Below are 26,435 nucleotides of genomic sequence, written 5' to 3' on the forward strand. Positions count from 1 at the left end.
AAGGAAAATAAATCTCAAAGGTCATCCCATTTTGCATTCTTGTAATGCCAAACAATATGAGGTTGGGAATAGCCACGAGATAAAGACGCCATTGGAGAAGACATAATCACCAAGTTGTGATCTAAAGTGCCTAAAGGACCTCTCACTTCGACCGTGTACTTAGAAGGGTTGTTTGTGAGAAAAAGATCAAGCGTATTGGCTGTATGATTAGGATTAGGTATTCTTGTAGGTAAATGAACAATCTGTGCTAGGTCATTAGTAATTGCAAAAGTCTCAGCATCTCGACCTGCTGTGTCGGTGTGACTAGAAAACGGAAGCCAGCTGGAGTTGTGAACATTAAAATCACCAAGGAAAATTACCTCACTGTTAGGAAAGTTGGACTGGAGAAAGTCAAAGAGCTCCAAGTGATTAGTGGAGTTGGGAGAACGGTAGAGACAACAGATGAATTTAACACAATGAGGTAGAGAGATTTTAAGCCAGAGAAGATCAAAGAGAGGAGATTCCAAATTGCCAAGTCTCTGACAGGGAATATCAGAACGGACATATGCACAAGTACCACCTTTGAGGTGAAAGGAATCATACAGCGAATAATTTGGGCATCTGAGATGAGCAGTAGTTGAATCAACCGATAACTGAGATTCTGTCAGAAAAAGTACATGGGGTTTGGCAAACTGCAAGTGGAAATGGACATCGTTGAGATTAGAATTGAGACCACATATATTTGTGAAATGAATTAGGAAGTCCTTGGGAGGTTTAGATCTTTTCGCAGATAAGCTTGCTCTATTAGTTTGACAATTCATGGTTATTCAATAGTAAGAAAAAGTGGGTGGGACATGCTGTATGAAGTAATGAAATTTTTGGATATGGCGTACATGTGGTAAGGATATACACAGATCCTTGACATAACGTGGCCTCGACAATGCTCCCCGCATACACACTACTCGGACTCCCTCCATTCACTATCTGGCAGAGTAGAGGTAGCAAGATTATACACTAGCTGATCCGGAAGCCTCCTAGAGAGTTACCAATAGGTTCGGTACAGTGTACTAACTACCAGCTGGCCTGCGAACACCGTTTTAGAGATGTACTCTCGAAATGAAAGGAATATTGGATCTCGCCACGACATTCATCATAACCTCAAAAGTCATCAATCATACTGCATGATGGAAGAGATAGGGAAGGGTTGACCGGAACTTAGCTCTAGAGACTAAACATGGGTTCCACCACTTCAAGCCTCCAATAAGCAGAGTGGTGGTATTTCACCGGTTGATGAGAGTCATCTACCACCTAATACTGCCTGGTAACATAGAGGGACGGCGTTCCTCCATGTGGTGTGGGTGCCACACCTCGACCACTGCTTACGTTGGTTCATACCTGGTGCAAGCAGAGGATTTGGCTGTCACAGACCGTTCGGACTTCGCCTAAATTGGGTCCAATTACTTGAGTGTCACCCGAATATCAGTTCCATCAGCGTTTTAGACTCCCAGGTAGCAAGTACAGCTTGTCTGGCTTATCTGAGAAAATGTCTGTGACAACCTCAAGGACCATTTTAAGGAGTGTTTAGCATACATAACCTGAATTTTTAGTTAAAAAACAATCTGCACATTATTAATGATTGTTTATTCTAATGTTTGAGTATTTTCAATAGTTTTTCAGAATCAACCACAGTAGAGGAGGTGAAGCATAGAAACGTGGCAATAGCTGAATACAGTGACACGAACCTTGTTCATGGCACATGCCAAAGAAATACTGCTGCAGAAGCAGAATATTACCAACAAATTCACACCATATGTTATTGTTATCTAAGACAGCCTCAAGGAATGGAGTTCCCTAAAAAGAATAAATGATCAAGGTGGCAGTTAGAATTGGGACCAGCCTCACCAACAGCTGTCCACTGACACTTCTATTAGCAGACAGACAACAACAACAAGGGACTAAACCAACTCATATTGGTCCACTTGATGTAAATGTTTTAACTGTTGATGCTCAGGTTTCTAACAAACTGAACTGAACAGGTATTTTGCATCTACGTTCATGCATGAGGAGTCTTTAGCGAGGGGAATAACAGCAGTTCATCAAAATCTAACAGGGAGCTCAATGGTTTTGCAATAAATGAGAAAAAAAGTGGAATAGAAATTGTTGAAGCTTAACAAAAAAAGACATCTGAGATCCAATTATATTAAAAGAGGCAGTAAAGGAGGTAAACAAACCCTTAGCCATAATTATGAGAGCAGCTTTGGATTCAGAAGTACCTATGGACTGGGTATGTGTAAATGTATCCCCAATTCACCAAGGGCAATCAAAAGATGACATCCGTAATTACAGACCTGTTAACTTAATTTCTGTTCCAGGGAAAATAATGGAATTCTGGTTAAAGAAGTAATGCAGGATTATCTAGACAGAAATGCCCTTATAGTGCAGTCACAGCATGGATTTACTAAGGGTGATTGTGTCTGACCAATCCGATTGGTTATTTTGATGCAGAAACAAAGGAACAGGATGCAAAAAATCCTTTTAACGTCATACACTTGGATTCCAGGAAGGCTTTTGACAATGTTGTGCATAAAAGACCGCTGTACAAATTGGAGCAGTGTTGGCATTAATGGCGAATTTCTTGAATAATTTTATAAATAGTTTAAGGTAATTCTTCCTCAAGGTAGGTTCGCCTGGAATAGTTGATTTATACAATTTTTTTAAAAACTTGCTTGACAAAGCAATTGCTTTAACTTATTGAAAAGGATATTGCTGCTTGCCAAGGCGAGACACAAATCCTTTGAAAATTCACTTTTCTCTTCTTTTGAAGTACATGGCTTGGTTAAAAGTGACTGCTCCGGAAATTTTTCCTTTCTTGGCCATAATGTACGATGCCGTTTTCACACGTTGGTCAAGCGCCTCCATAGCCAGGTGGGCAGGAGCAGCAGTGCATAGCACACACCTCTTGATCAGACCGGGGTTCAAGCCCGTGACCACCAAATATGGAGGATGCGGAAAGGTCAGGGAATAACCACCACATATCCAAGGAGCAATATGGCCTTAGTTGCTAATGCTCCTAAAAACCACAACAACAACACATTGGTCAATCTTCAATTTTTTCTTGCATAGAATATTATTTTCTCATACAACACAGAACACAAAAATGCCACAGAGTAAAATCTTTTCTATGATTGGCAATCCACAATTCCATACAAAATTTTGTAAGAGATTTAATTTCTGGCATGTTTAACAAAAACATTTCATTTGATGTAGTCGACAGCATGAGAACGAATAGCAAAATAGTATTAAAATGTTTCCCATGCCAGTTTGAGAAATTTTCCCATGCTAAGTGAAATATTATCCCACGCTATAAATATTTAATTGCAATAGAGTGATTTTTATGTATTTCTGAAATCAACATTTGAAAAATGATCAAGTTAAGGAATATCCAGTATTGCTTGTAATACTTGTATTATATGCATTTGCATATGCACATATGCAATTGTGTATAATATGATGTCTATTAATTAGTTCTGTGGAAAGTGTTGGGTTGCTGATGCATACTAAAAATAACAAGAGGTATGATCATGCCTTTGTGAAAAATCTTAATGAACACTGAGCTGTTTTTGATTTTTGTGTTATATGTTATTTATAATTATATAATATCGGTGTAAATACACCATAGTTAACCCATAGATTTGAGCTACAATTGTAGCGTAGAAGGCATCGTTTTAATTGTATCTCATAATGTGGTTGCCTTCACAACAAGATAGCTACTATTGAATTACTTCAAATAAATAACGCTTCTCTAGTAGAGAAGACTACTGTTATTTATTTTCAGCGTACCACCACCCAGACGATTGTTTCGAAGCTTTTTGGCTTTGTCATCAGTGGGCAGGTAGGTAATACAACAAGCCATCTCAGTTGCGAAGTTATATCCACATTATGAGAGATGCCAGAAGGGTGTGGTGGTAATGTATTTGGAAAATTAAATGCACTAGGCATAATCCTTATGGGTTTTGATAATTAACTATATAATATCGGTGTAAATACACCATAGTTAACCCATAGATTTGAGCTACAATTGTTGCGTAGAAGGCATCGTTTTAATTGTATCTCATAATGTGGTTGCCTTCACAACAAGATAGCTACTATTGAATTACTTCAAATAAATAACGCTTCTCTAGTAGAGAAGACTACTGTTATTTATTTTCAGCGTACCACCACCCAGACGATCGTTTCGAAGCTTTTTGGCTTCGTCATCAGCGGGCGGGTAGGTAATACAACAAGCCATCTCAGTTGCGAAGTTATATCCACATTATGAGAGATGCCAGAAGGGTGTGGTGGTAAGGTATTTGGAAAATTAAATGCACTAGGCATAATCCTTATGGGTTTTGATAATTAACTATATAATATCGGTGTAAATACACCATAGTTAACCCATAGATTTGAGCTACAATTGTTGCGTAGAAGGCATCGTTTTAATTGTATCTCATAATGTGGTTGCCTTCACAACAAGATAGCTACTATTGAATTACTTCAAATAAATAACGCTTCTCTAGTAGAGAAGACTACTGTTATTTATTTTCAGCGTACCACCACCCAGACGATCGTTTCGAAGCTTTTTGGCTTCGTCATCAGTAGGCGGGTAGGTAATTTATAATATAATACACAAACATTTCTTATATATATCATAGGTCAGTTATGTTAAACAACCTATAAGGAACCTCTCCCAATGCAGATCCACTGTGAGCGAAAAATACTGGCCAGGTTTAGGTCCTGGGCAAAATGGCTTGACAACATCATTTCACAAATCTTTCCCACAGATGCCCATACAACAAAGAATTTGATAGACCTGCTTGACAAAGTCAAACACATTTCCATTTTGGAAAGCTTAAATGCAGTGTTGATGTTTACCAACATTCCCTAACAGATATCAAAGTCCACCAACTTCATCAAAATAAGGCTGCCAGAAACAAGCCTGCAATCAGGCTTGTTTCTGGCATCTGTAATTCAGAGAAATACACATTGGCCAACCTATGCCTCTTTCTTTAGAAGAAAGACATTTTTTATTTTAGGGAGTTTTCAGCAGGTCAATCCTACTTCCAATTCTCAGGAGAGTTTTACCTCAAAAAAAAAAAAGAAGAAAAAAAAAAAGGGGGGGGGGGGACTTAGAATAGAATTAGCAGAGGCATATGATACACAAAAGCAGGCGTATTCAGCATCAGCCAAAAAAAAAAAAAAAAACCTTCCCACTTCGCCCATCCATTAGCTCCAAATATTTGTTCACTTCTTCCTTGAATTTATTTAAGCTATCAACTTCCATAACGACAGATGGAAGCTTGTTCAGTAAACTTAGGGTCCACATCCCCCTCAAACCCTGGGTATAACCTCCATGTACAAGCACACGGTAGGTGACCACCCAGGGTGAGCTAAAGTAAACAGAGGTTGAGGTGTGGTGCTTCGACCCCTGCTTACAATGGGTGGCATTCCTCCACACCACATGGAGGAATGCCGCCCCCTTCTGTGTTACCAGGCAGTACTAGGTGGTAGATGATTCTCATCAACCGGTGCAAAACCACCACTTTGCTTATTGGAAGCTTGAAGTGGTGGAACCCATGTTTAGTCTCCAGAGCCAAGTTCCGATCAACCCTTCCCCATCTCTTCCATCATGCAGTATGATTAATGACTTTTAAGGTTATGATTAACATTCTGGCGAGATCCAATCTTCCTTACATTTCAAGGCTACAGCGCTAAAACGGTGTTCGCAGGCCGGCCGCTAGTTAGTACACCGGACAGAACCTATTGGTAACTCTCTAGGAGGCTTCCGGATCAGCTAGTGTATAATCTTGCTACCTCTACTCTGCCAGATAGTGACTGGAGGGAGTCCAAGTAGTGTGTATGCGGGGAGCATTGTCGAGGCCACGTTATGTCAAGGATCTGGGTATATTCTTACCATGTGTATGCTATATCCAAAAATTTCATTACTTCATACAGCATGTCCCACCCACTTTTTCTTACTATTGAATACACCATGAATTGTCAAACTAATAGAGCAAGCTTATCTGCGAAAAGATCTAAACCTCCCAAGCACTTCCTAATTCATTTTACAAATATACTTGGTCTCGATTCAATTCTCAACGATGTCCATTTCCACTTGCAGTTTGCCATACGCCATGTACTTTTTCTGACAGAATCTCAGTTATCGGTTGATTCAACTACTGCTCATCTCAGATGCCCAAATTATTCGCTGTATGATTCCTTTCACCTCAAAGGTGGTACTTGTGCATATGTCCGTTCTGATATTCCCTTTCAGAGACTTGGCAATTTGGAATCTCCTCTGTTTGATCTTCTCTGGCTTAAAATCTCTCTACCTCACTGTGTCAAATTCATCTGTTGTCTCTACTGTTCTCCCAACTCCACTAATCACTTGGAGCTCTTTGACTTCCTCTCTTTACAACTTGACTTTCTCCAGTCCAACTTTCCTAACAGAGGTAATTTTCCTTGGTGATTTTAATGTTCACAACTCCAGCCGACTTCCGTTTTCTAGTCACACTGACCCAGCTGGTCGAGATGCTGAGGCTTTTGCAATTACTAATAACCTTGCACAGATTGTTCATTTACCTACAAGAATAACGGACAATCCTAATCATACAGCCAATACGCTTGATGTTTTTCTCACAAACAACCCTTCTAAGTACACGGTTGAAGTGAGAGGTCCTTTAGGCACTTCAGATCACAACTTGGTGATTGTTTCTTCTCCAATGGAACCTTTATCTCATGGCTATTCCGAACCTCGTGCTGTTTGGCATTACAAGAATGCAAAATGGGATGACCTGAGAGACTTTTTTTCTTCTTTTCCTTGGTTGGATTACTGTTTCAAAACTTCTGATGTCAACGTTTGCTCAGATCATGTCAATGAAATTATTCTTGCAGGAATGGAATCCTTTATCCCACACTCCTCTTTAAAATCTCATCCTTTATCTAAACCTTGGTTTTCCAATAAATGCTAAGGCTGTTCAAGAGAACAATGTTGCATATTGTGATTGGCCTGTTTCTAATTCTCCAGTTTCATTTTCTGCGTACACCAAAGCTCGCAACAATTGTAAAGCAGTTATTAATCAATCCAAACTAGAGTTTGAACAGGCTAAGAGTAGAAAACTTGCTTCTTGCCTTAATGGTAGCCGAGCATTCTGGTCTCTTGCGAAAGCTATTGGCCGCAACTTTTGTCCAGCTCTGCTCCCACCCCTGTCCAAACCAGATGGTTCTGTTGTCACTTCAGCCAAGGATAAAGCTGACCTGCTAGCATCCCATTTTTCATTCAACTCATGTATTAATGACCTTGGTAATACACATCCCACCATTCCCAACACGCTCCATTCAATGCCCCCTGTGGTCTTCCGTCAAAAGGATGTCGATGAATCTTGATGCTAAGAAAGCTCCAGGTCCCGATAGTATTTCCCCACTTGTTCTCAAAACCTGTGCTCCTCAACTTACTCCTATTCTGTGCTGCCTTTTTTCACTTTCTTATTCCAAAATTGTTTTTCCTTCTGCTTGGAAATTTGCTCATATCCAGCCAGTTCCTAAAAAGGGTGACAAATCCCTCCCATTGCAACTACTTCTACTCTTTCTAAAGAAATGGAGAAATTAATTAACCGCCAACTCTTAAACTACCCAGAAACCTTCTGTCTGATCAACGATCGCCAGTATGGATTCCGTCAGTGTCAATCCACTGGTGGTATTCTGGCTTATGTTACCCATTTATGGACTAATTCAGTGGAAAGGTTCGGTGAAACACAAGTAGTTGCTCTTGACATCTCAAAGGCTTTCGATCGTGTTTGGCATAAAGGTCTTCTAAACAAGCTTCCATCTTATGGTTTGCCAACTGTTTTTAGTAATTGGTTATCCAGTTTTCTCTGATCGCTCACTGAGGGTGATGGTGGATGTCTCTGTCTTCTAACTTCTCCACTAATGCCACTGTTCCCCAAGGTTCAGTTCTTTCTCCCACTCTTTCCTCTTGTATATTAATGACCTTCTTCCATTGACTGGAAATCCTATCCATAGTTTTGCTGATGATAGCACATTGCATCCCACTTTCCATTTTGGGAAACCTTGTCCTGCTCAATCAGCTTCAACTTCTCGAAAATCTGCTACCAATTCCTTAAATGCCGATCTTCAGGTAATTCTCCAGTGGGGCAAAGACAACTTGGTTGATTTCAACTGTTCTAAAACTCAGTCTTGTCTTATATCTCGCAAAAAGGATTCTTCTGCTCCTATGCTTATCTTTAGTGATGCTCCGATTTCTAGGCAAAATGATATATCTCTTTTGGGGATTACCCTGACTTTTAATCTCGCTTGGCACAAGCACATTACAAATATTGCTTCCTCTGCATCTGAAAAACTTGCTTTTCTCTTTCGCTCTCGGCGTTACTTTTCTTCCAAACAGCTGCTCACTCTGTATAAATCGCAAATCCGCCCAGCCATGGAATATTGTTCCCACATCTGGGGTTGTGCTTCCAAAACCTCTCTCAGGCTTCTTGATTCCATTCAGAAGAGGGCAGTTAGGTTAATTAATGATTCATCTCTAACAGAATCTCTCCACTCGCAGTCTCATAGATGTACTGTTTCTGCTGCATGCCTCTTCTACAGATATTTCCATGGGCACTGTTCTTCTGAATTGGCTTCTATAATTCCCGCTCTCTCTTCAAAAACAGTCCGAACATGTGCCGCCACCAGCCAACATCCATTTACTGTCCAACTCCAAACTCACAGAACCAACTTTTCATCTTCCTCATTTATTCATTCAACTGCCGTTTTCTGGAACACCCTTCCTTCATACGTATTTCCTGAAAATTACAGTCTACAGAAGTTCAAGTCCAATGTCAATAAATATCTTCTTTCGTCTTCTCAACCTCCAACCCAAGCACGGTACTAAGTACTACAGGTTCCTATACCTCTCGTGTTTGGGGTTTACATAAAAAACAAACAAAAAAACACAGCCCCATTTTTAGCAGGGCTCGATGTACTGTGTGTTGTGACACATTACTCCCATCACCAGCATTCCAATTACCGGCTAGTTGCACCACAGTCGCCGTTCTGTTGCCACGTAACATCCGGGAGAGCCTCCGCTCACCTCGAGTATTGATGACCCATGGCTGTCCAACACCTTGCTGGCGGTCTGTAGGTTTTCCTTCCTTGGACCACGTTTGGTAGGTACTAACCACGGCTGATCGTAAGCACCCCACCAGCCGTGCCGTTTTGGATGTGCTCTGACCCAGTCGTCTGGCCATTACAATTTGGCATTTGTAAACTTGATTAAGTCCGCTGTCTTTCCCATCTGTAGAACAAGAGTAACACTGATTAACGAAATTCAGTATCAGGTGTTTTTTATACCGTGTCCCAACCCATGCTGTAGTTCACCTGCAGTTGCTTCGATTTGCATAACGACTCACTGGTCATAATGTTTTGGCTCATCAGTGTATATTATATTTATTTTGAACTTACCTAATTGTTTTACGTTGTTTCAACTATAAATGACTTTTTTTTTTTACATAAACTGAAATAAACAAATACAAGTAATTGCACACAAATAAGAATATAATGAATCTTGGGAAGGTTTATTTTTTAAAATATGTAATCATGAATTTCTCTCTGAACCACGAGGTTGTCTTTTTTTTTTTTTCGCAGCACGGCCTCTCATCCTCTTTAACAGCAGTATCTCTGTAGGACTGCATTCAGACTGCTACTCACACCATGCCATTCCAGTTTCTAGCGCACTGAGGGCCTCCACATGAGTGGGCTTTGAAATGCATTAAGCAGCAGGAGTAATATTTCAGCATAACAACCAGTGCACTAAAAGTAGATACTGTAATTTTGGGAAGGGGAGGTTCGGATAATTGATGTTCTACCGTACTTTGCAAAATTCTGAGCGGCACGAGAGGGTAGTTTTTTTTTAAAGATTTAGCCAATTTTGGCACGCACCCTTAAAAAGGTTGCGTGCCACCCCTGTTCTAGAGTGTCTGTTATTCTCATATTGAATCACAGCAGAATTTAGATAGATTTCATTTTCATTTCAGTGTAAAGTTTTCTCTGGAATTGCAAAAAGATAAGCCTTCCCTCTGAATACATGTATTCATCAGAAACACTAATAATGCCCGTATACCTCAAAACCCACTGATATGGCATTAGTGGTGGAATTAAGAAAACACAGGAATGCTCTTAATTTCATCTCCAACCACCATTAAAAGCAGGCATCATCCTCAAGGGGCCCTGAAAATCTGTAGAACCTCATAACTAAACCAAAAGTTCAAACATATCACACTTCTTCTCACTATATTAACTGCTGTAACAGTTGTATTGCAAGCTGTTTATTCATTCAAGCTCTGTAAGATGGCAGACACTTTTCACACTTCCATGCATTGTACAATACAGCTGCTTCGAGTAGGCTGCCTGAGGAATCTAAATATGACTTTATTTGCAATTATGTAAAACTAACTAAGAGTTAATTGGAATGCTTTATCATATATCCATTTTTGCTCCATAGAATATAATAAAGGAAAGAACTACGTGACAGTTTTGAAAAATACAGCAATACAAGTATAAGTAAAGCAATATTAAGAAGCAATAAGGAAAAAAGTCAAAACAAGAGAGAATTTTTAAATTTATAAAAATATTTATACTCCCAAATAACTCAAATTATGGTTGTTTTGTTAAACTTTTACACTGTCAAGTTTTCATAGTAATAACAGCACACCTGCCAACTTTTGACTTTGAAAAAACTAGAGATCAGGTAACTGTAAATAAGAGGAAAGATTTTCATTAAAGTAAGAGATTTTTTTAAGATCCAGACTTTTGACTTGAAATGAAATTTCACTGATTACATATGCATTTTTTTTAAATATAGCCATGGGATTATATACTAGTACAGCATGCTTTCAAACATAGCTTACCTAGGATTTATCTGTCTGTGTATTTCTGTTTGGACTGTCTGTTAGATATCAAATGATCATGACTGCTTAAAGAGAGATACTTTTAACAGACTTTGCCCTCTTCAGAAATGTTGAGTCAAAGTTTTTTTGTAACAATAGTCCTGCTTGACTCGATGTGGGTTTCAAGAGAATCTCAAAAGCTTCACTACAAAGAGAAGATGTGCACTGCATTTTCCCCCTCTCCCATCTGGATAACATTCTCTCACACAGCATTGCCACGAAGAATTGTGAAAGTGACAAACATAACTTTGGGATAATTTGTTATATTTAAAGTTTACGCAAACAATTCTCAGTTTTCCAACCAAAGACCACTGCACATCAACTCTTTCTTCTTTTACTGTAGCATCAAGTTGTCTCTTCCACTGAAATCCACAGAAATAATACTGCAAACGTGCAATAATACTGCAATATTGCTTCACTGATTTATTTATTTGAAATTGGAAAATGATGCACTGCCAATTGATGAAAAATACCTTGGCATTTATTTATAAGAATATCACTTTTCAATAGGAGCTTGTGCACCATGTGGTCACATGCATAATAAAATACAGATAACTATTGTATAACATGGTAGTTAGGTTCCTGTAATATCTGGTGTAGTGCGAAATCATGTTAGATGGGACTAAGAACACCAGTACAAAAAGGGGGTCACGTTCCAAAAGCTAACAAAAATAATTTTTTTATAAATATTGGAAACTTAATTTTTTATTAAAAATAGTAATAACTCAACAAATGTATTACATAAATGTCAGATAATGTAATACATACATGTCAGATAATGTATGTTCATTTAATTTTCTTCCTCTTCATCGCTGCTAAGCACAATGAAACGAGATCATTGTCTCGTTTGCAGAATATCTTTAACTTTTGAACTTGCTTCTGCAGCATCTAGATTTCATGTATCTTCTGCTCTCTTTAAAAATTCAGTAATCTGGGTTTGTCTGCTTTTGCTTGATAGATATTTGTAAATTTCATGGTATGGAGCTAAGCATTTTTGAAGCTGCCTTTTAAACTTTGAACTCCTTTCAGTGAAGGCTATGCATTCAAAAAATAAGATTCCAATTGTTCAGCTAAGTTTATACCTTCCTTTATGCATTTTAGTGTAAAATTTGGAACTTCAGAATTTTCATCTGTGCTATCATCCTCTGAATTGATTTGGTTTACCTCCAATGCCATTTCAACCAAATCCACTTTTTCCAGCCTCTTTTCTTACCAGTAATTCTTGAACATCTTCAGTTTTGAAAAGAAAAAAAAAAAAAAAAAACAAAACAAGAATGCACTATTTCATGAGGACATTCTGCACACCAATAAAAACGATTAAAGGATTTTTTGAATTTAAAGAATTGTAATCAAGTTGCACAACACAGAACTTTTTTTGCATGGGTGCAGCTAAGCTGTTCAGAAGACTCATGACCAACTGCATGAATGCAGCTTAAAATGTCTCAGGTCATAAACCTTTTGAGACTAGCTCCTTCATATGCCTCTATCAAAAAAAATTACTGTATTCAGATCAGTAAAATGTGATGCCATGCAACATGGACTATGAGTAATCAGTGGCATTGGTAGTAGTTTTTGTTCAAGCTTGTCTTTTTTTTTGTTCAAAATGATAAGGTGCTTCATCATGTTGGAAGAACACTGCAGCATGGAAACTTAAGCAAACCACCTCCAACTATGCAATGTATATAAAAATTCAAGGTTCAAATATGTGGATAATCTGTGCAGTTTGATCATGTAACTTCACAAGATGCTTATCCACATATGAACTGAACCTAAGCTGGAACTGGGCTTGCTTGACAATATGCAGATACTGTTTGATGATGAAATGGCTGCCAGAGACAGTATTCAGTATGGCTGGTTTTAACTACTGTCTTGAACAAGGCAATCATTTCTTGCTTTTATTTTAACCTCATTCTCTGAGATCCTGATGAACACAGGTTGATGGGAATACAGATGTGGTGGAAATCAAAGGCAATATACAGATGCAGCAGCTGTAACATTTTCTTGGCAATGCAATGCATAATGTGCATTTCAATGTACTTGGCTGATAGGACTAATCTGTTTATCTTTTCAAAAATAGTTCAATGTCTCAATACCTGGGCAGTCTGTTAAGAAGTTTTCTGCAACATGATTTGAATATTAATGTGACTGATGCAGTTACATTACCATGCAACACCTTACTAACCTTTGATCAGAATATGAAATAAATAACTGCATATCAGCTTACTGTGAATGTGATTATTTACTGAACCTTCATTAATACCTTTAAAAAATCTTCAGTTTATTTCATCCTGACCTTAAGTAAGTAATTTAAATGATTCTGAAAAATGGCAGTCTAATATAATGGAATTTAGACAATGTTTTTGTTAGTGCAGAAACATCAGCAAAAATATGCATATTTTCTTTTTGGAAAATATGCAGAGGCTTATGTAAGGCATGAATAAAATGCAAAAGGCATGAATAAAATGCAGAAAAAGTACTCTAACAACAGAATGAAAACACAAACATTTGAGATCATATAAAAATGGTACTCTAAATCCAAAAATGCCTCTTTTTTTTTAGATTTTTTTTTTTTGTTTGAGGTACATCCTGATAAAACAGACACCCATTTTTGAACATGCACTGATCAATGTTTGAAATTAACTAACTATTTGAATTCTTTTATGATGGTCCGATGTAACTTATTGCAGAAATCTTCAATTGTTCTTCTGTCTTGATTGAGGATAACAGGTGCTTCATAATCTGGTAACTGACCCTTTGGTTTGGTATATCTACAAGAAGAGAAAAACCAGTGTTCCACATAATTAAAAACATTACAAATTAAATGCAATGTCTATTAAACTTTTAACAATTTTTGCTGATTTAATTATTATTCCTATATAATTTCAAACTTTTTAAAATGTACATATAAATAATAATACAAGGGCATAAATAATGAATGTGCAGAAAAATCCAAGCTTCTAAGACAAGGGTGATGAAATATTTCAATGCATAAGAAATTAATTTTTCATTGCATATTTCAAACCTGCAAGTCACAAAATATTTATTTCAATTCCAATAGGATCATTCAAGTGGAGGAAAGAGTCCACAAAACCATACAGTTTCTTATAGAATTAAATATGCATAAAGAGAAAAAAGGCAAAAACTACGAAGAAAAAAACATCAAATAACTAAACAAGCTTAAAAATTGAAAAGCCTAGTAATCAAAACCATTTACTCTTCTCAATTTAGTATGTTTTAATTAAATCATTTTGTTACTCAAATGGCTGGATATTCAAAGACCAGTCTCCAGTATTAATTTAAAAATAAAAAATAATAATAATTTTTATTAAATACTGATTTTTGTCTGTTTTAGTTCTGAGTGAATGTAGCTACAGGAGCAAAGCAAAGCAACTATGCACTTCTCATTACTACTTGGTGAACTGCATCACAAGAAGACTAAGTATAAGTCATGAATAGGTAAAATTTCAGTGTGTTTTTGAAAGACAAAATTTGCCTAAAGAGAAGCATTGCAGGGCTTTTAATAAAACAGAGATAGTTCTGAGTCCAGAGAATCAGAAGTTGACCCAATTTAAGTAGTCTTTGGAGAGTGGCAAGTGTCAACAGTCAGTCACCAAAAACAGGTGTATATGGGGTGTCTCCAACTGCACCCAATGCAGGACAAACCATTCAAAAACCCTCATAATCCAGACTTTTGTTAATGAGTATTTATATAATAACCTATATATAAATACATTACCTTCAACAATACACACCAATGCCAGCAAAGGAAAAGTGTAAATTGTAGTTTTGTCTCAACAGGCTTTATCATTGGAAGGTTAGTATCTCTCTAAATATAAGTAAAGGTAGTTGTGGAATAATAGTACAGCAAGTTTTAGTTAACCTACTTGATTAAAGTGCATTAGTTTTCAATGAAATTTCATTAAATCTGCAATAAAATTATGCCTGTAAAATTAAGTTGTAACATATATAAGGCCATAAATTCAAACTGCAGGAAGTTTTCCTTTAGCCAGTGAGTTGTTAATTATTGGAGTGTTAATTACATAGGTGGCTAAGACTGACAACTTGGAAAAATTCAAAGGTCAGCTGGATAGCTGCCTATATGAGGAGTGAGTCAAATAGGTAGTTTATTTCATTTATTCATTTATTATTATTTTATTAATTATTTTTTTTGTGTAGCGCATCAAAGCCTATAGCTGTATGGTGTGGCTATTATTTAATAGCCACACCATACAGCTAATACTAAAATTGCATATATCAGACACTTCTCACAGATGTATGAATGTGATGCAGTCTTGTCAGTTATTATACAAGGTGTGGCTATTAAATAATGAGATTGTGCACATAGCCACTACACACTACGTGCCACCTATGAAATAAAAGCACAGCAGTTTACCTTGAACCTTTTTCTAGTTGCCTGCCAAGTCACATTTCAACACACTCATTCACTTTGCAGTGAGCCAGGTTTTCATTACCTTGTGTTTTTGAAATTTTTTGGAAAAATGATGACAAAAGAATTGAACAATTAATCAAACTCAAATTTTTAACAAAACTAAAGAAAACAACTAAAAGTTATGAGTTGTTATGTCAAGTTTAGTTTATGGGGAAGATACTATGTCAAGAGCTTGCAGGTTTGAATGGCATAAAAGATTTTTAGAAAGAACACAGAATGTGGAAGATGACAACCAGGCTGCGTGGCTGTTTAAGCATTAGAATGATTGCATCAGAACTCAATATGAACCAAGAAACAGAAAAATTTTAACTGAAAATTTAGGCATGAGAAAAGTGTGCGCCAAAAATTTTGAATGAAGAATAAAGAATGAGAAGATTCCAAGTCTGTGAGGATGTTTTTAAAAAAACTGAAGATTCAGAGCACTGTAATTACTTGTGGTGGAAGTTGGCTGTTCCAGTATGACCCAGAAACTAAAAGATGGTCAATGCAACAAGATCATATTTCAAACACAAGGAACTCTGACAACTTTGAAGAATCTTGATGCAAAATCACATTACATACAGTCAACAGATAAGCCAGAATTTGATTTTATTAATTATTCTCTACCAGGGAGATGTCATTAAGGTTAAGGAGGCACAACAAAATATTAATGAACTGTGATACTATAAATGTCTTTCATTAGTCAAACATAAACCATCTTAACTGTCTGCAATTAACAACATCAGACTGATTAATTTCATAATAATTAGTCTCATATTTTAGGGCAGAAAGCCTCAGACTACATAAAATTCAAACTATGATGTCAGTTAGTGCATCTGCATAGTTGAATTTTTTTATACAAACCGAAGTTTGTATAAAAAAGTCATTGGAGTCATTATTGTAACATCTCATATTGTTAAATCCTTCAAATTGAGTTGCCCTCCTTATACTTCAAATAAGTAACATTTCCTCATTAGAGAAGACTGCTGTTACTTATTTTCAGTTGAATACCACCACTCAGCAACACTGTTTTGAAGCTATTTGGCTTCTCATTGGTGAGCAGGTAGGTATACTTCTTATACCTCCTACCTGCTCACAATATAAGATATTACAATAATGAAGCCGATGTACAAACTTCAATTTGTTTAAAAAATTCAACTATATAGTAATGATGCAAATGCACTAAAAAAGTAATGTCACAATAATTGCTCATTAAAAGTATATTTTTATTTGGGAAAAATTTTTGTAGTTTTTAGTTAATTTAGCAAAAGAAATGAGAAAAAGAATATTATATTCTTTTTTAGTTAAGCTGGTTCAAGGCTGACCTTAACACTTTTTTTTTTTTTTTTTTTTTACAGAAACGTATATCCAGAATTAAAAAATGCATTACTCTGTTACAAGATGGGTTCCCTTTACTCTGACTTGTTTCTGCTATCACTCTATTAGGGAACTGATATGGGCAGCATAAAAAGAAGTAAGATGACTGCATAGCCAATTCAACAACTACACTTGAGTTTGTTGTTGTTGTTGTCATTGTTATTTGGTTTATAGGAGCATTAGCAACTAAGGCTATATTGCTCTGGGAATATGCGGTGGTCATTCCCTTGACCTTTCCGCATCCTCCGTATTTGGTGGTGACGGGCTCGAACCCCGGTCTAATCAAGAAGTGTGTGCTACGCACTGCTGCTCCTTCCCACCTGGCTATGGAGGTGCCTCTACTTGAGTTTGTCATCCACCTTGAATCATAAGGAGTTAAATTCGGACTCCAAGGAAGATGGTTTAAGATTTTCCAGCTCAAGGTTTTCAATGTCTTCGCTGTAAAAATTTACTTTATGTGGACATGTGTTGTAGTAAAGAAAGTTGCTGTAACATTAACATTAATTAGTGAATGAGGTGGGAAAAAAAAAAACCAATAAGAATCAACTCAAAGATATTTGGCATCCATGAAGGCTGTTTTTGTCGTGATATTTCATATTAGACCTCTGATTTTGGAGTTAAATATTCCATGTCAAGTCACAGGTCAGTATTTAATTCTCTCCAGTTCAAACCAGTTCATATGTTTTGCAGAAACAGCAATATGTTGTGCCTTCTGAGTGAATGTCAGCATCTTTAAACTTCACTGTGCAACAATGTGTCCATGAATAATTGCTTTTTTTTTTTACACTTATGCCCATCTTCAATGTAATGTTACACACCACAATTCTTTTTTTTCCAAAATCTTCTATTTTATGCAATGGGTGTTCTTATCTATAATAGTTGCAGCTGTTCATGAGCAGCCATAGACAAATTACATTTTATTTTGGGAAAGCTATGGTCCTGTGATTAATGTGCATGGCTACAATGAATGAAAAGTAAGCAAGTTGTGTATTCATGCCTGTATATTAACAAGAAAAATGTAGATATGTTTTTTTAATAAAAAAACATTTTTTTATTTAAAAAATGTTGATTTTTTAATAAAAAGTAACAATGGACTGAAAAATTAATTTATTTACAAATAATTATAATGTAATACAAAATATAATTATTATTTATAATTATTTTGTATGAAATTTGACAAAGCAATTTTTTGCTTTTGTGATACAAAGATAGACTTTGCACTTGCTGCAGAAAAATACTGGGACACTCTTGCAATTAACATTTTTACATCTGCCTTTGTCTGTGACCTCAGGATAGTGGTGAAGACCATCAAAATGGATATCTGCTCCAGGGATACTTTTGGTGGCGCGACCTCTTCTTTTTTTTTTTGAAAATTCTATATCAGTAGAGCTAGCAGAAGGTCGACCTCTTTTTGTTGGCTTATTACTTTTTCCTTCAAGAAGAAGGGCTTCAGCAATGCTCATTTTGAATTCTTGCAGATTAACAATGTTCTTTTTTGGTACCTGTAGATTCTCACAATCTCTACGGTAAAGTAACCAAGAGTTCACAAGAATCACATCTATAAAGTGAAAAAATAGTTTGTGGTAATATTTCTTTGACCTGGTGTGAATTCTGTAGTGTGCAATCAGTGAATCCATTAGATCAACACCACCCATAAACTGTTTATAGGTTTTCACAATAGCTGTCATTGGTTTTGCCGATGCAAAAGTTGACATTAGATTTACAACTCTATTACTGCCCATTTCATTAGCCATACTTCAACATCTTCAACTAGAGCAGTTACTTCTTGATGGGATCCTTTTCCTCTTTTCATCAAATCTTTGTCGTTGATTAGTGGGATGCCAGGCAAATGATTGATTCTTATGGTAGCTATATATTTTTTCTTTGCTAAATTAACCATCAATGGAAGTGAAGTAAACCAGTTGTCATAATATAATAAATGATTCAATCCCACAGGAATTAGTTGGGCCAATTTCAGTACCACATTCGAACTAGCTCCCAAGTCGGGTTCACCTGATACCGGTTCAATTTTTTCTGAATATATGAAAAGGTCGTATATGATGCCTTTTTTCATCGAAAAGAACAAACACTTTGTATCTCCACTTATGTGGTTTGCTGGCAACATACTGTTCTATGCCGGATCTGCTTTTGAATGGAACTATTTGTTCATCCACGCACAGCATTTGGAGTTTCCCCAAAACGTTTTTTGTAAATGATCTATCAAAAAGGCCGGACCTTGAATAATTTATCAGTTTTCTCATTAGGTAAGGGTATTTATGTATTGCCATTGAAGTGAATTTTGGACTTTATATCTTGCCATCTATCTCTACTCATCACTTCGGAGACAACAGGATAGTTTAGTTTGCCTTTCCAATAAAAATGTTAAATTGAGAGCTTCACCACAGACATCGCAAGCAGTGTATCTAAAAATTGCTCAAGCTCCTGACTACTCAGTGCAAGACTCGTATTTGGATTTTGCTGGATTGCATATAGATTTGATTGGTCCACAATATGAGCAATAATATCTTCCGAGAAAAAATGTCTAAAACATTTAACAGGACATTTAACCAACCACTAAGGCATAGGTCTAGCTATGCCCTCTGCTGAAATGTGTCACCAGAGAGGAATTTCCCTTCGATTTCTTGATGTAGATGGCTTTGAACTTGTAGGTGTTGGAACTGCTGCTTCACTAGTTTCTTCACCTTCAAGAACTGAAGTTTGTAGCTCCTCTTCATTCGCACTATCATTACTAACCACGAGGTCTTTTAATTCGTATAAATCAGAATCATCTGGCATATACTCACTTCCTATAATAGAGGGAAAATAAATATTGTTATCAAAATAGCTTGACTATCAATATAATAAAAACTTTACACTGTAACATATCAAAATTATCAGAATAAATATGTATTATAATTACCAATTTCATCCAAATTAGCATCTGGTCCCTTGTCTGAGTCTGTACTGCTTTCATCTATGAGAATAGGTCTGCCGTTTTCCGTAAAATGTAGCACAATCCATGTTGTGTAGATTTGTCTTAGTAGGTTCAAAAAGACGAAAGTGATTATTTCGTTATGTATAGAATATGTGGATATATAGAAGAAATATAATCTTTTTCAACGAATATTAAGTCCTCACTATGGAAACCACTGGATATATACAAAAAATATCAACACTACAATTTTGGTAGATTAATAGTTATCTTAAAAAAAATACTAAGCATCAAACAACCACTTAACCTCGAACACACAATCTGTGAAACACATGCTATTAGTCAGCTACTTGCCACTAAAATGTCCGACTACCGGTCTGCATTTATGCTAGTAAAGCGTGACGATTTCGTCGATATCAATGGCAGCTACATAAACTTTCTATTCTGTATCATATATGTTATAAACAAACGTTACAAAAACATTGCGCTTGTGTACCATTGGAGAAGAGACAATTACCAAGTTGTGATCTGAGGTGCCTAAAGGACCTTTCACTTCGGCCGTATACTTAGAAAGGTTGTTTGTGAGAAAAAGATCAAGAGGGTTGGCTGTATGATTAGGATTGTCCAGTATTCTTGTAGGTAAATGAACGATCTGTGCACGGTCATTAGTAATTGCAAGAGCCTCAGCATCTTGACCAGCTGGGTCAGTGTGACTTGATAACAGAAGCCATCTGTAGTTGTGAACATTAAAATCGCCAAGGAAAATTACCTCATTTTAGGTTGGACTGGAGAAAGTCAAGTTGCAAAGAGAGGAAGTTAAAGAGCTCCAAGTCGTTAGTGGAGTTAGGAGAACGGTAGAGACAACAGATGAATCTGACACAATGAGGTAGAGAGATTTTAAGCCAGAGGAGATTCCAAATTGTCAAGTCTCTGACAGGGAATATCAGAACAGACATATGCACAAGTACCACCTTTGAGGCAAAAGGAATCATACAGCGAATAATTTGGGCAACTGAGATGAGCAGTGTTGAATCAACCAATAAATGAGATTGTCAGAAAAAGTACATGGGGTTTGGCAGACTGCAAGTGGAAATGTACATCGTTGAGATTAGAATTGAATTCATGTATATTTGTGAAATGAATTAGGAAGTGTTTGGGAGGTTTAGATCTTTTCGCAGATAAGCTTTCTCTATTAGTTTGACAATTCATGGTGTATTCAATAGTAAGAAAAAGTGGGTGGAACATGCTGTATGAAGTAATCAAATTTTTGGATATGGCCTACACATTGTAAGAATATGCCCAGATCCTTGACATAACATGGCCTTGACGATGCCCCCCCCCCCCGAATACACACTACTCGGACTCCCTTCAGTCACTATCTGGCAGAGTAGAGGTAGCAAGATTATACACTAGCTGATCTGGAAGCCTCCTAAACAGTTACCAATAGGTTCAGTCAGTGTGCTAACTAGTGGCCAGCCTGTGAACACCGTTTTAGAGCTGTACTCTCGAAATGTAAGGAATATTGGATCTTGCCATGTTGTTCATCATAACCTCAAAAATCATCAATCACACTGCATGATGAAGAGATGGGGAAGGGTTGACCAGAACTTAGCTCTAGAGACTAAACATGGGTTCCACCACTTCAAGCCTCCAATAAGCAGAGTGGTGGTATTTCACTGGTTGATGAGTCATCTATCACCTAGTACTGCCTGGTAACATAGAGGGGTGGCATTCCTCCATGTGGTGTTGGTGCCACACCTCGACCCCTGCTTATGTTGGCTCACATCTGGGTGGTCACCCACCATGTACTTATGCATGGAGTTTATACCCAGGATTACTAACAGTCCCACCATTGTGAAGGTGGAAGCAGAGGATTTGGCTGTCACAGACCGTCTGGACTTCGCCGAAATTGAGTCCACCTGACTTAAGTGTCACCCGAATATGTTCCATCAGCGTTTTAGACTCCCAGGTAGCAAGTACAGCATGTCTAGCTGAAAAGCCTAGTTTTCCAAGATTTTGTTCCTTGAATGCTTCTCACTTAGAATTTGCTGTTTGTGACATCATCAGTTTGTCCCACTGCACAGAATTAAAAAACTGTCTGAGACCACTGTAGTCAACTGTATGGAAGTAAATCCCCTTTTCATAAGTACAGTACATATCTGTGTATGTATGCATGATAAATGTAGTGAGTAACATCAAAAGTTTACCTGTAGTGGGGAGGAAAGGATAATTTTGCTATATACAGCTATAATAACGGATATAACAAGTAACAGTAATAATGAGCAACATTCTTTGTTCCCTTGATTCTCATTATAACTGAGTTTGACTGTATATATAAAACAGTCCAATAGCCAGATCCATTACATAACCTAGTCTTATCAGATTATATTCCATAGAAAACAATTTTCAATATGTGGGTTTCACCTGGTTATTTTACCCAGTTTTGCTTTTTTTGATTTTACTATTAGCATTAATAAGGCCAAACGATGCAAGGAAGTGAACTTATTCTGTTATCGTTAAAAAAAAAAAAAAAAAAAAGGGGGGGGGGAAACAACTTTTGTTAAATGGAGCACCACAGTAAGGGAAATAAGTAACACTTTTTTTCTTTTTTTTTTTTTTGAAATAAAGATAGGTGGACTAAAACCAGGGTATGTCCTCCTGGAGCAAACTCATGATGTAATAAAGAGGTTGTCAGATTTTAAGAGGTCTAAAGAGAGCATTATTATTCATGTGGGAACTAACAACACTGCACACAAACTGATGATCTAGAGGATATACGTTGAAAATATGTGACGTTTAAGTCAGAATGTATTTGTATCTACAATTTGGCCCTGGAATTACAAGACAGACTATATGTTGACAGCCTGATTGATTAACTCAAGAATTGAAAGAATCTGCAAAGCGAAATACTTTTTACAACATGGTCTACCCTAGAAGGAACTTGTTTAGTACAGATAGAATTCATCCGAGTAGAGGAGGTACAAAAGATATTTGCTAATGACACTAAGGAGGCCTTAAGAGTTCAGGGAAACCAATAATTTGGGGAGTCACTGGAAAGATTCAGGTTAGTGGAACAAACAAACCTTGAATTATCATACACAAGTAAAAAGGTAATGAAACAGGCAATCATGTCATACATCATGTATGGCTTACGTACACTGCTCGACAAAATTAAGAGAACAAAATGTTTTTCAAGAATATTTTATTGTGAACAGTGTTGCAGAAGGCAAATATTTGCTATAATAGGCATCTTAGCATGCAAATTCCAAGTATCCAAGAGAAATTGATTTATCTACCACCTTATAGATCCACACTTTAAGCAAATTATTCATAGCTATAAAAACATGGGTTGTGATCATTCCTGTTTTTTGGCTTGCTCAGTGAGATAGCCACATGACCCTCAGTACTCAGGATGGCAAGTCATCGTCATTTAGATTTCTTTGATGGTGGGCCATTTGACAACTTGAAGCAGGACAGTCACAGGTGGAGGTTGGTTATTAGGAGTTTTATGGTGCATCAGCATCTAAGGCTGTGTGCCACAGGTGGAGGTGACATGTTGGCTTAATGCGTCACACTGTTGTTTTGGCACTATGGAAGCAGTTTCGGGAGACAGAAACCATTATAAGAAGAGCTGGCCAAAGTGGCCAAGGGCTATGTCAACCAGAACAGACTGCTATATGGCTCTAACAGTAAGACGGAACTGTTGATAGCCTAAATAAATTTAAGGCTCAGCTGGACAGGTATTTCGAACAAACGGAGGGGTGAAGTGGAAATTTTTTTTTTTTTTTTTGGCTGATGCTGCATAAGCTTGCTTTCTTGCATCATATGCCCCTACTAATGCTAATGCTAATGAAAATGGATATAGCACTCCAATGTGGGAAAAACAATGGAATGCCATCAGTGACCTTTAAAATTTATTATGAACTGCTTATAGTTTTGTTTGGGCTTTTTTAATGTCTAAATAAAGCTAAGCTAAAAATTAAGCTCTTGCATCAAATTATATTGAAATATATTATTTTTCCATGTGAAATCAATATTATATTAATGCTAGTTTATAATAAATGTTATCCAAAATATCCACAAGTTGGTAAATTGAAGGAAATTCAAAGAAGCATATTCTTCATGTTGATCAAACAGAACATTTGACCAATAAAGGTTTTGACTCACACATGCTTCCAGGTGAATTTTAACTAATTAAAACAAGGTTTCAAGATGTAATTTCATCATTTGCATTAGATATTAATAATATTTATTGTTTATAAATACAGCATTTTTTTTTTTTTTCCACTCAGATTTCAATTTCAGATTTATTTCTAGTTTCTCTTTTATAAATCAAGGTCAGCCATATCTTGAAGCTGCCAACAGCTAGCAAGGTCTTTTTAAGCTTAAAAATCTTTCCCTTCAGGAATTGATTAAATACATAAGTTTACACCTTTTCAAACTGAAGTCCCCTTCCCCCTTTTGTAACAAAAAACTAAATATTAAAAATAATAAAACCTAGGAATAACCGAGAAAAGCATATCTGATATAAGAAATATGTGTACAATGTGTAAATATACATAAAATACATATCTGATATCATATCTTTCTATATTGAAAATGGTAATGAGGCTGCTGTGAAATAACAAGATTGCAAATGATTATGGCTTTTCTTTAGCAGGAGTATGGTTACATTTAAACATGAAAAACAATGTGTGACTGTGTGCAACAGTATGACAATCAGCAAGTGCTTTCTTAAAAGTGTCTGGAAAGTTTCAAAACACATTAGCTGGGTCTTGCAAAGAATAATGTGCAAGAAAAGCCTATATTAAAGATAAAAAAACAAGACAGATCTAAGTCTCGTATGATATTAAAAACATCACAATAAACTCGATATGATATTAAAAACATCACAACAAAATAGCTAAAAAGAAACTCTAAACAAATAACCTAATCTGTCAAACCAAATTACTTATTTTCCAGATTACTAATTCAGAGATGCACAATACTACAAGAAGTACTATTCCATAATATACATTTATGACAATCTCATTATTAGCTTTGATATGGAAAGCTAACATTTGTTTGTATTTTATTCTTATGAACAAGAAATGGGCCTTGGTAAACTATTCTTAAAGTTTCATTATTCTTTTTAAATTTTAAAATGGGCTAAGACATTTTAAAAGAAACAGATTATGAAAACAATGATTCACTGAAAAGGCAACTTAGAGATTTTTTATTTGTATATATATATAAATTAACAAAGTATATAAATGAACTTACATTCTAATTAGTTTTAAATAATCCCAAGTTCTTTCAAGTAAGTCATCAAAATTCCATTTGTGATGAGCAGAAATTGGAACACAGTGGGGAATTTTGTAAATGATATCAAGCTCCTGTTAGAAGAGAAAAACGAACACCAGTTACTCGCAGAGTATATCTACAAAATGGTAACCTTATCTTTTTATGACATTCCTTTGCAAACTGCACAGGAATGTCTGAATGATGTTACTTAAATGCATACTATGAATATTCATAAAAAAATAATAAACTAAAAATGACTAAGAATAAAACTAGAAATAAAAACATCCCCAGAAAGTTGCAATGCACCTTGATATTCTGGACTGTTTCCCCAATTAAAAAAAGTTAAGGGTGTCAGTACTGAAACAGGAAGTTTCTGCCCAAGGCTGACATAGGAGTGCAACAAGTGCAAAGAAGAGAATTTCTGGCTCTCCTTTTTTATCTTGTTATGCTCTCATTTTTAGTTAGAGAATTTAATTATATAGTTTTAATTCATTATTTATCCTTAATATTCATCTATCTATCTATGTTCGACTTAATACGACAGATCGTATCATTGTCATTCCCATTTTCCTAAGTTGCCGGGACTGGGCATTCTCAACCTTCAAATTTCTCTCTCTCTCATGGCAGATAGCGCACCTTCCTTTCATGTTTTTCTAGGGCATCCTCGTCTTCTCTACCTTGTGATGTCCACTCAAATTCTTTTAGGCCATCTCTCTTCATTCATGCAGAGAATGTCCAAACCATCTCAACCTCCTCTTTTCTATTAGTTCTATAATATCTTCTTCTGCATGCATACGTCTTCTTATTTGCTTGTTCATAATCCTCTCTAGCCTAGTAACTGTAGCACTCCAATGCAGGTAGTCTACCTCTAGGGTGCTAAGCTTCTTTTTGTTCTCTCTTTCAATGTCCACACCTCACAGCCTTAGCAAAGTACCAGTTACACTAATGACTGTCCAATACGTTTTTTAGTTCTAAGAGAGATATTGTTGTCCTGCCAGATAGTATTGAGGGAACTAAGAATCTTCCTACTTTTTTGAATTTGTATGTAAACTTCCTCTTTCCCCAATCCTTCCTTAGTTTTACCACATCCTAGATATTTGAAAAAGTCAACATGCTTTAGATGGATAAATTGTGTAACTTCCAATTTATCTGGATGTTCTGCTATGCTGAGGTATTGTTTTATTTTATAAAATTGATATTGAGGCCCCGTTGGCTATATATTAGATGCAGTTTCTTTAACATGTATTCTAAATCATAAACTTTTTGAGCAATGATGACCTCTGATCATCAGAAAAATTAAGATTCCAAAGATATCTATCATTAATTGCTACCCCCATTCCACAACTTCTTTTCCATTCTTGTAAAGCACATTCCAAGAAAACATTAAACAATAGGGGTAGTAAACTACATCCTTGTCTCAGCCCCTTTGTTGGATAGGTTGGGTTAGAAAGCA

The 26,435-nt window shown here is 36.4% G+C and overlaps 1 protein-coding gene across 1 annotated transcript in view; it reads right to left on the reverse strand.

Moving 5' to 3' along the window:
- 128up (GTP-binding protein 128up) overlaps positions 1-26,435 on the reverse strand; it is a 142,543-nt gene that overhangs the window by 16,937 nt on the left and 99,171 nt on the right. Inside the window, exons 6-7 of the mRNA XM_090373569.1 lie at positions 24,962-25,074; positions 13,607-13,729 (exon numbers count right to left, since the gene is read on the reverse strand). Of these exons, the coding sequence (XP_090229695.1) occupies positions 13,607-13,729; positions 24,962-25,074 (236 nt within the window). The remainder of the gene's footprint in view (positions 1-13,606; positions 13,730-24,961; positions 25,075-26,435) is intronic.

This window comes from Mastigoproctus giganteus, chromosome 5 (assembly GCF_048544385.1).
Source record: "Mastigoproctus giganteus isolate SK-2022 chromosome 5, ASM4854438v1, whole genome shotgun sequence".
Lineage (NCBI taxonomy): Eukaryota > Metazoa > Arthropoda > Arachnida > Uropygi > Thelyphonidae > Mastigoproctus > Mastigoproctus giganteus.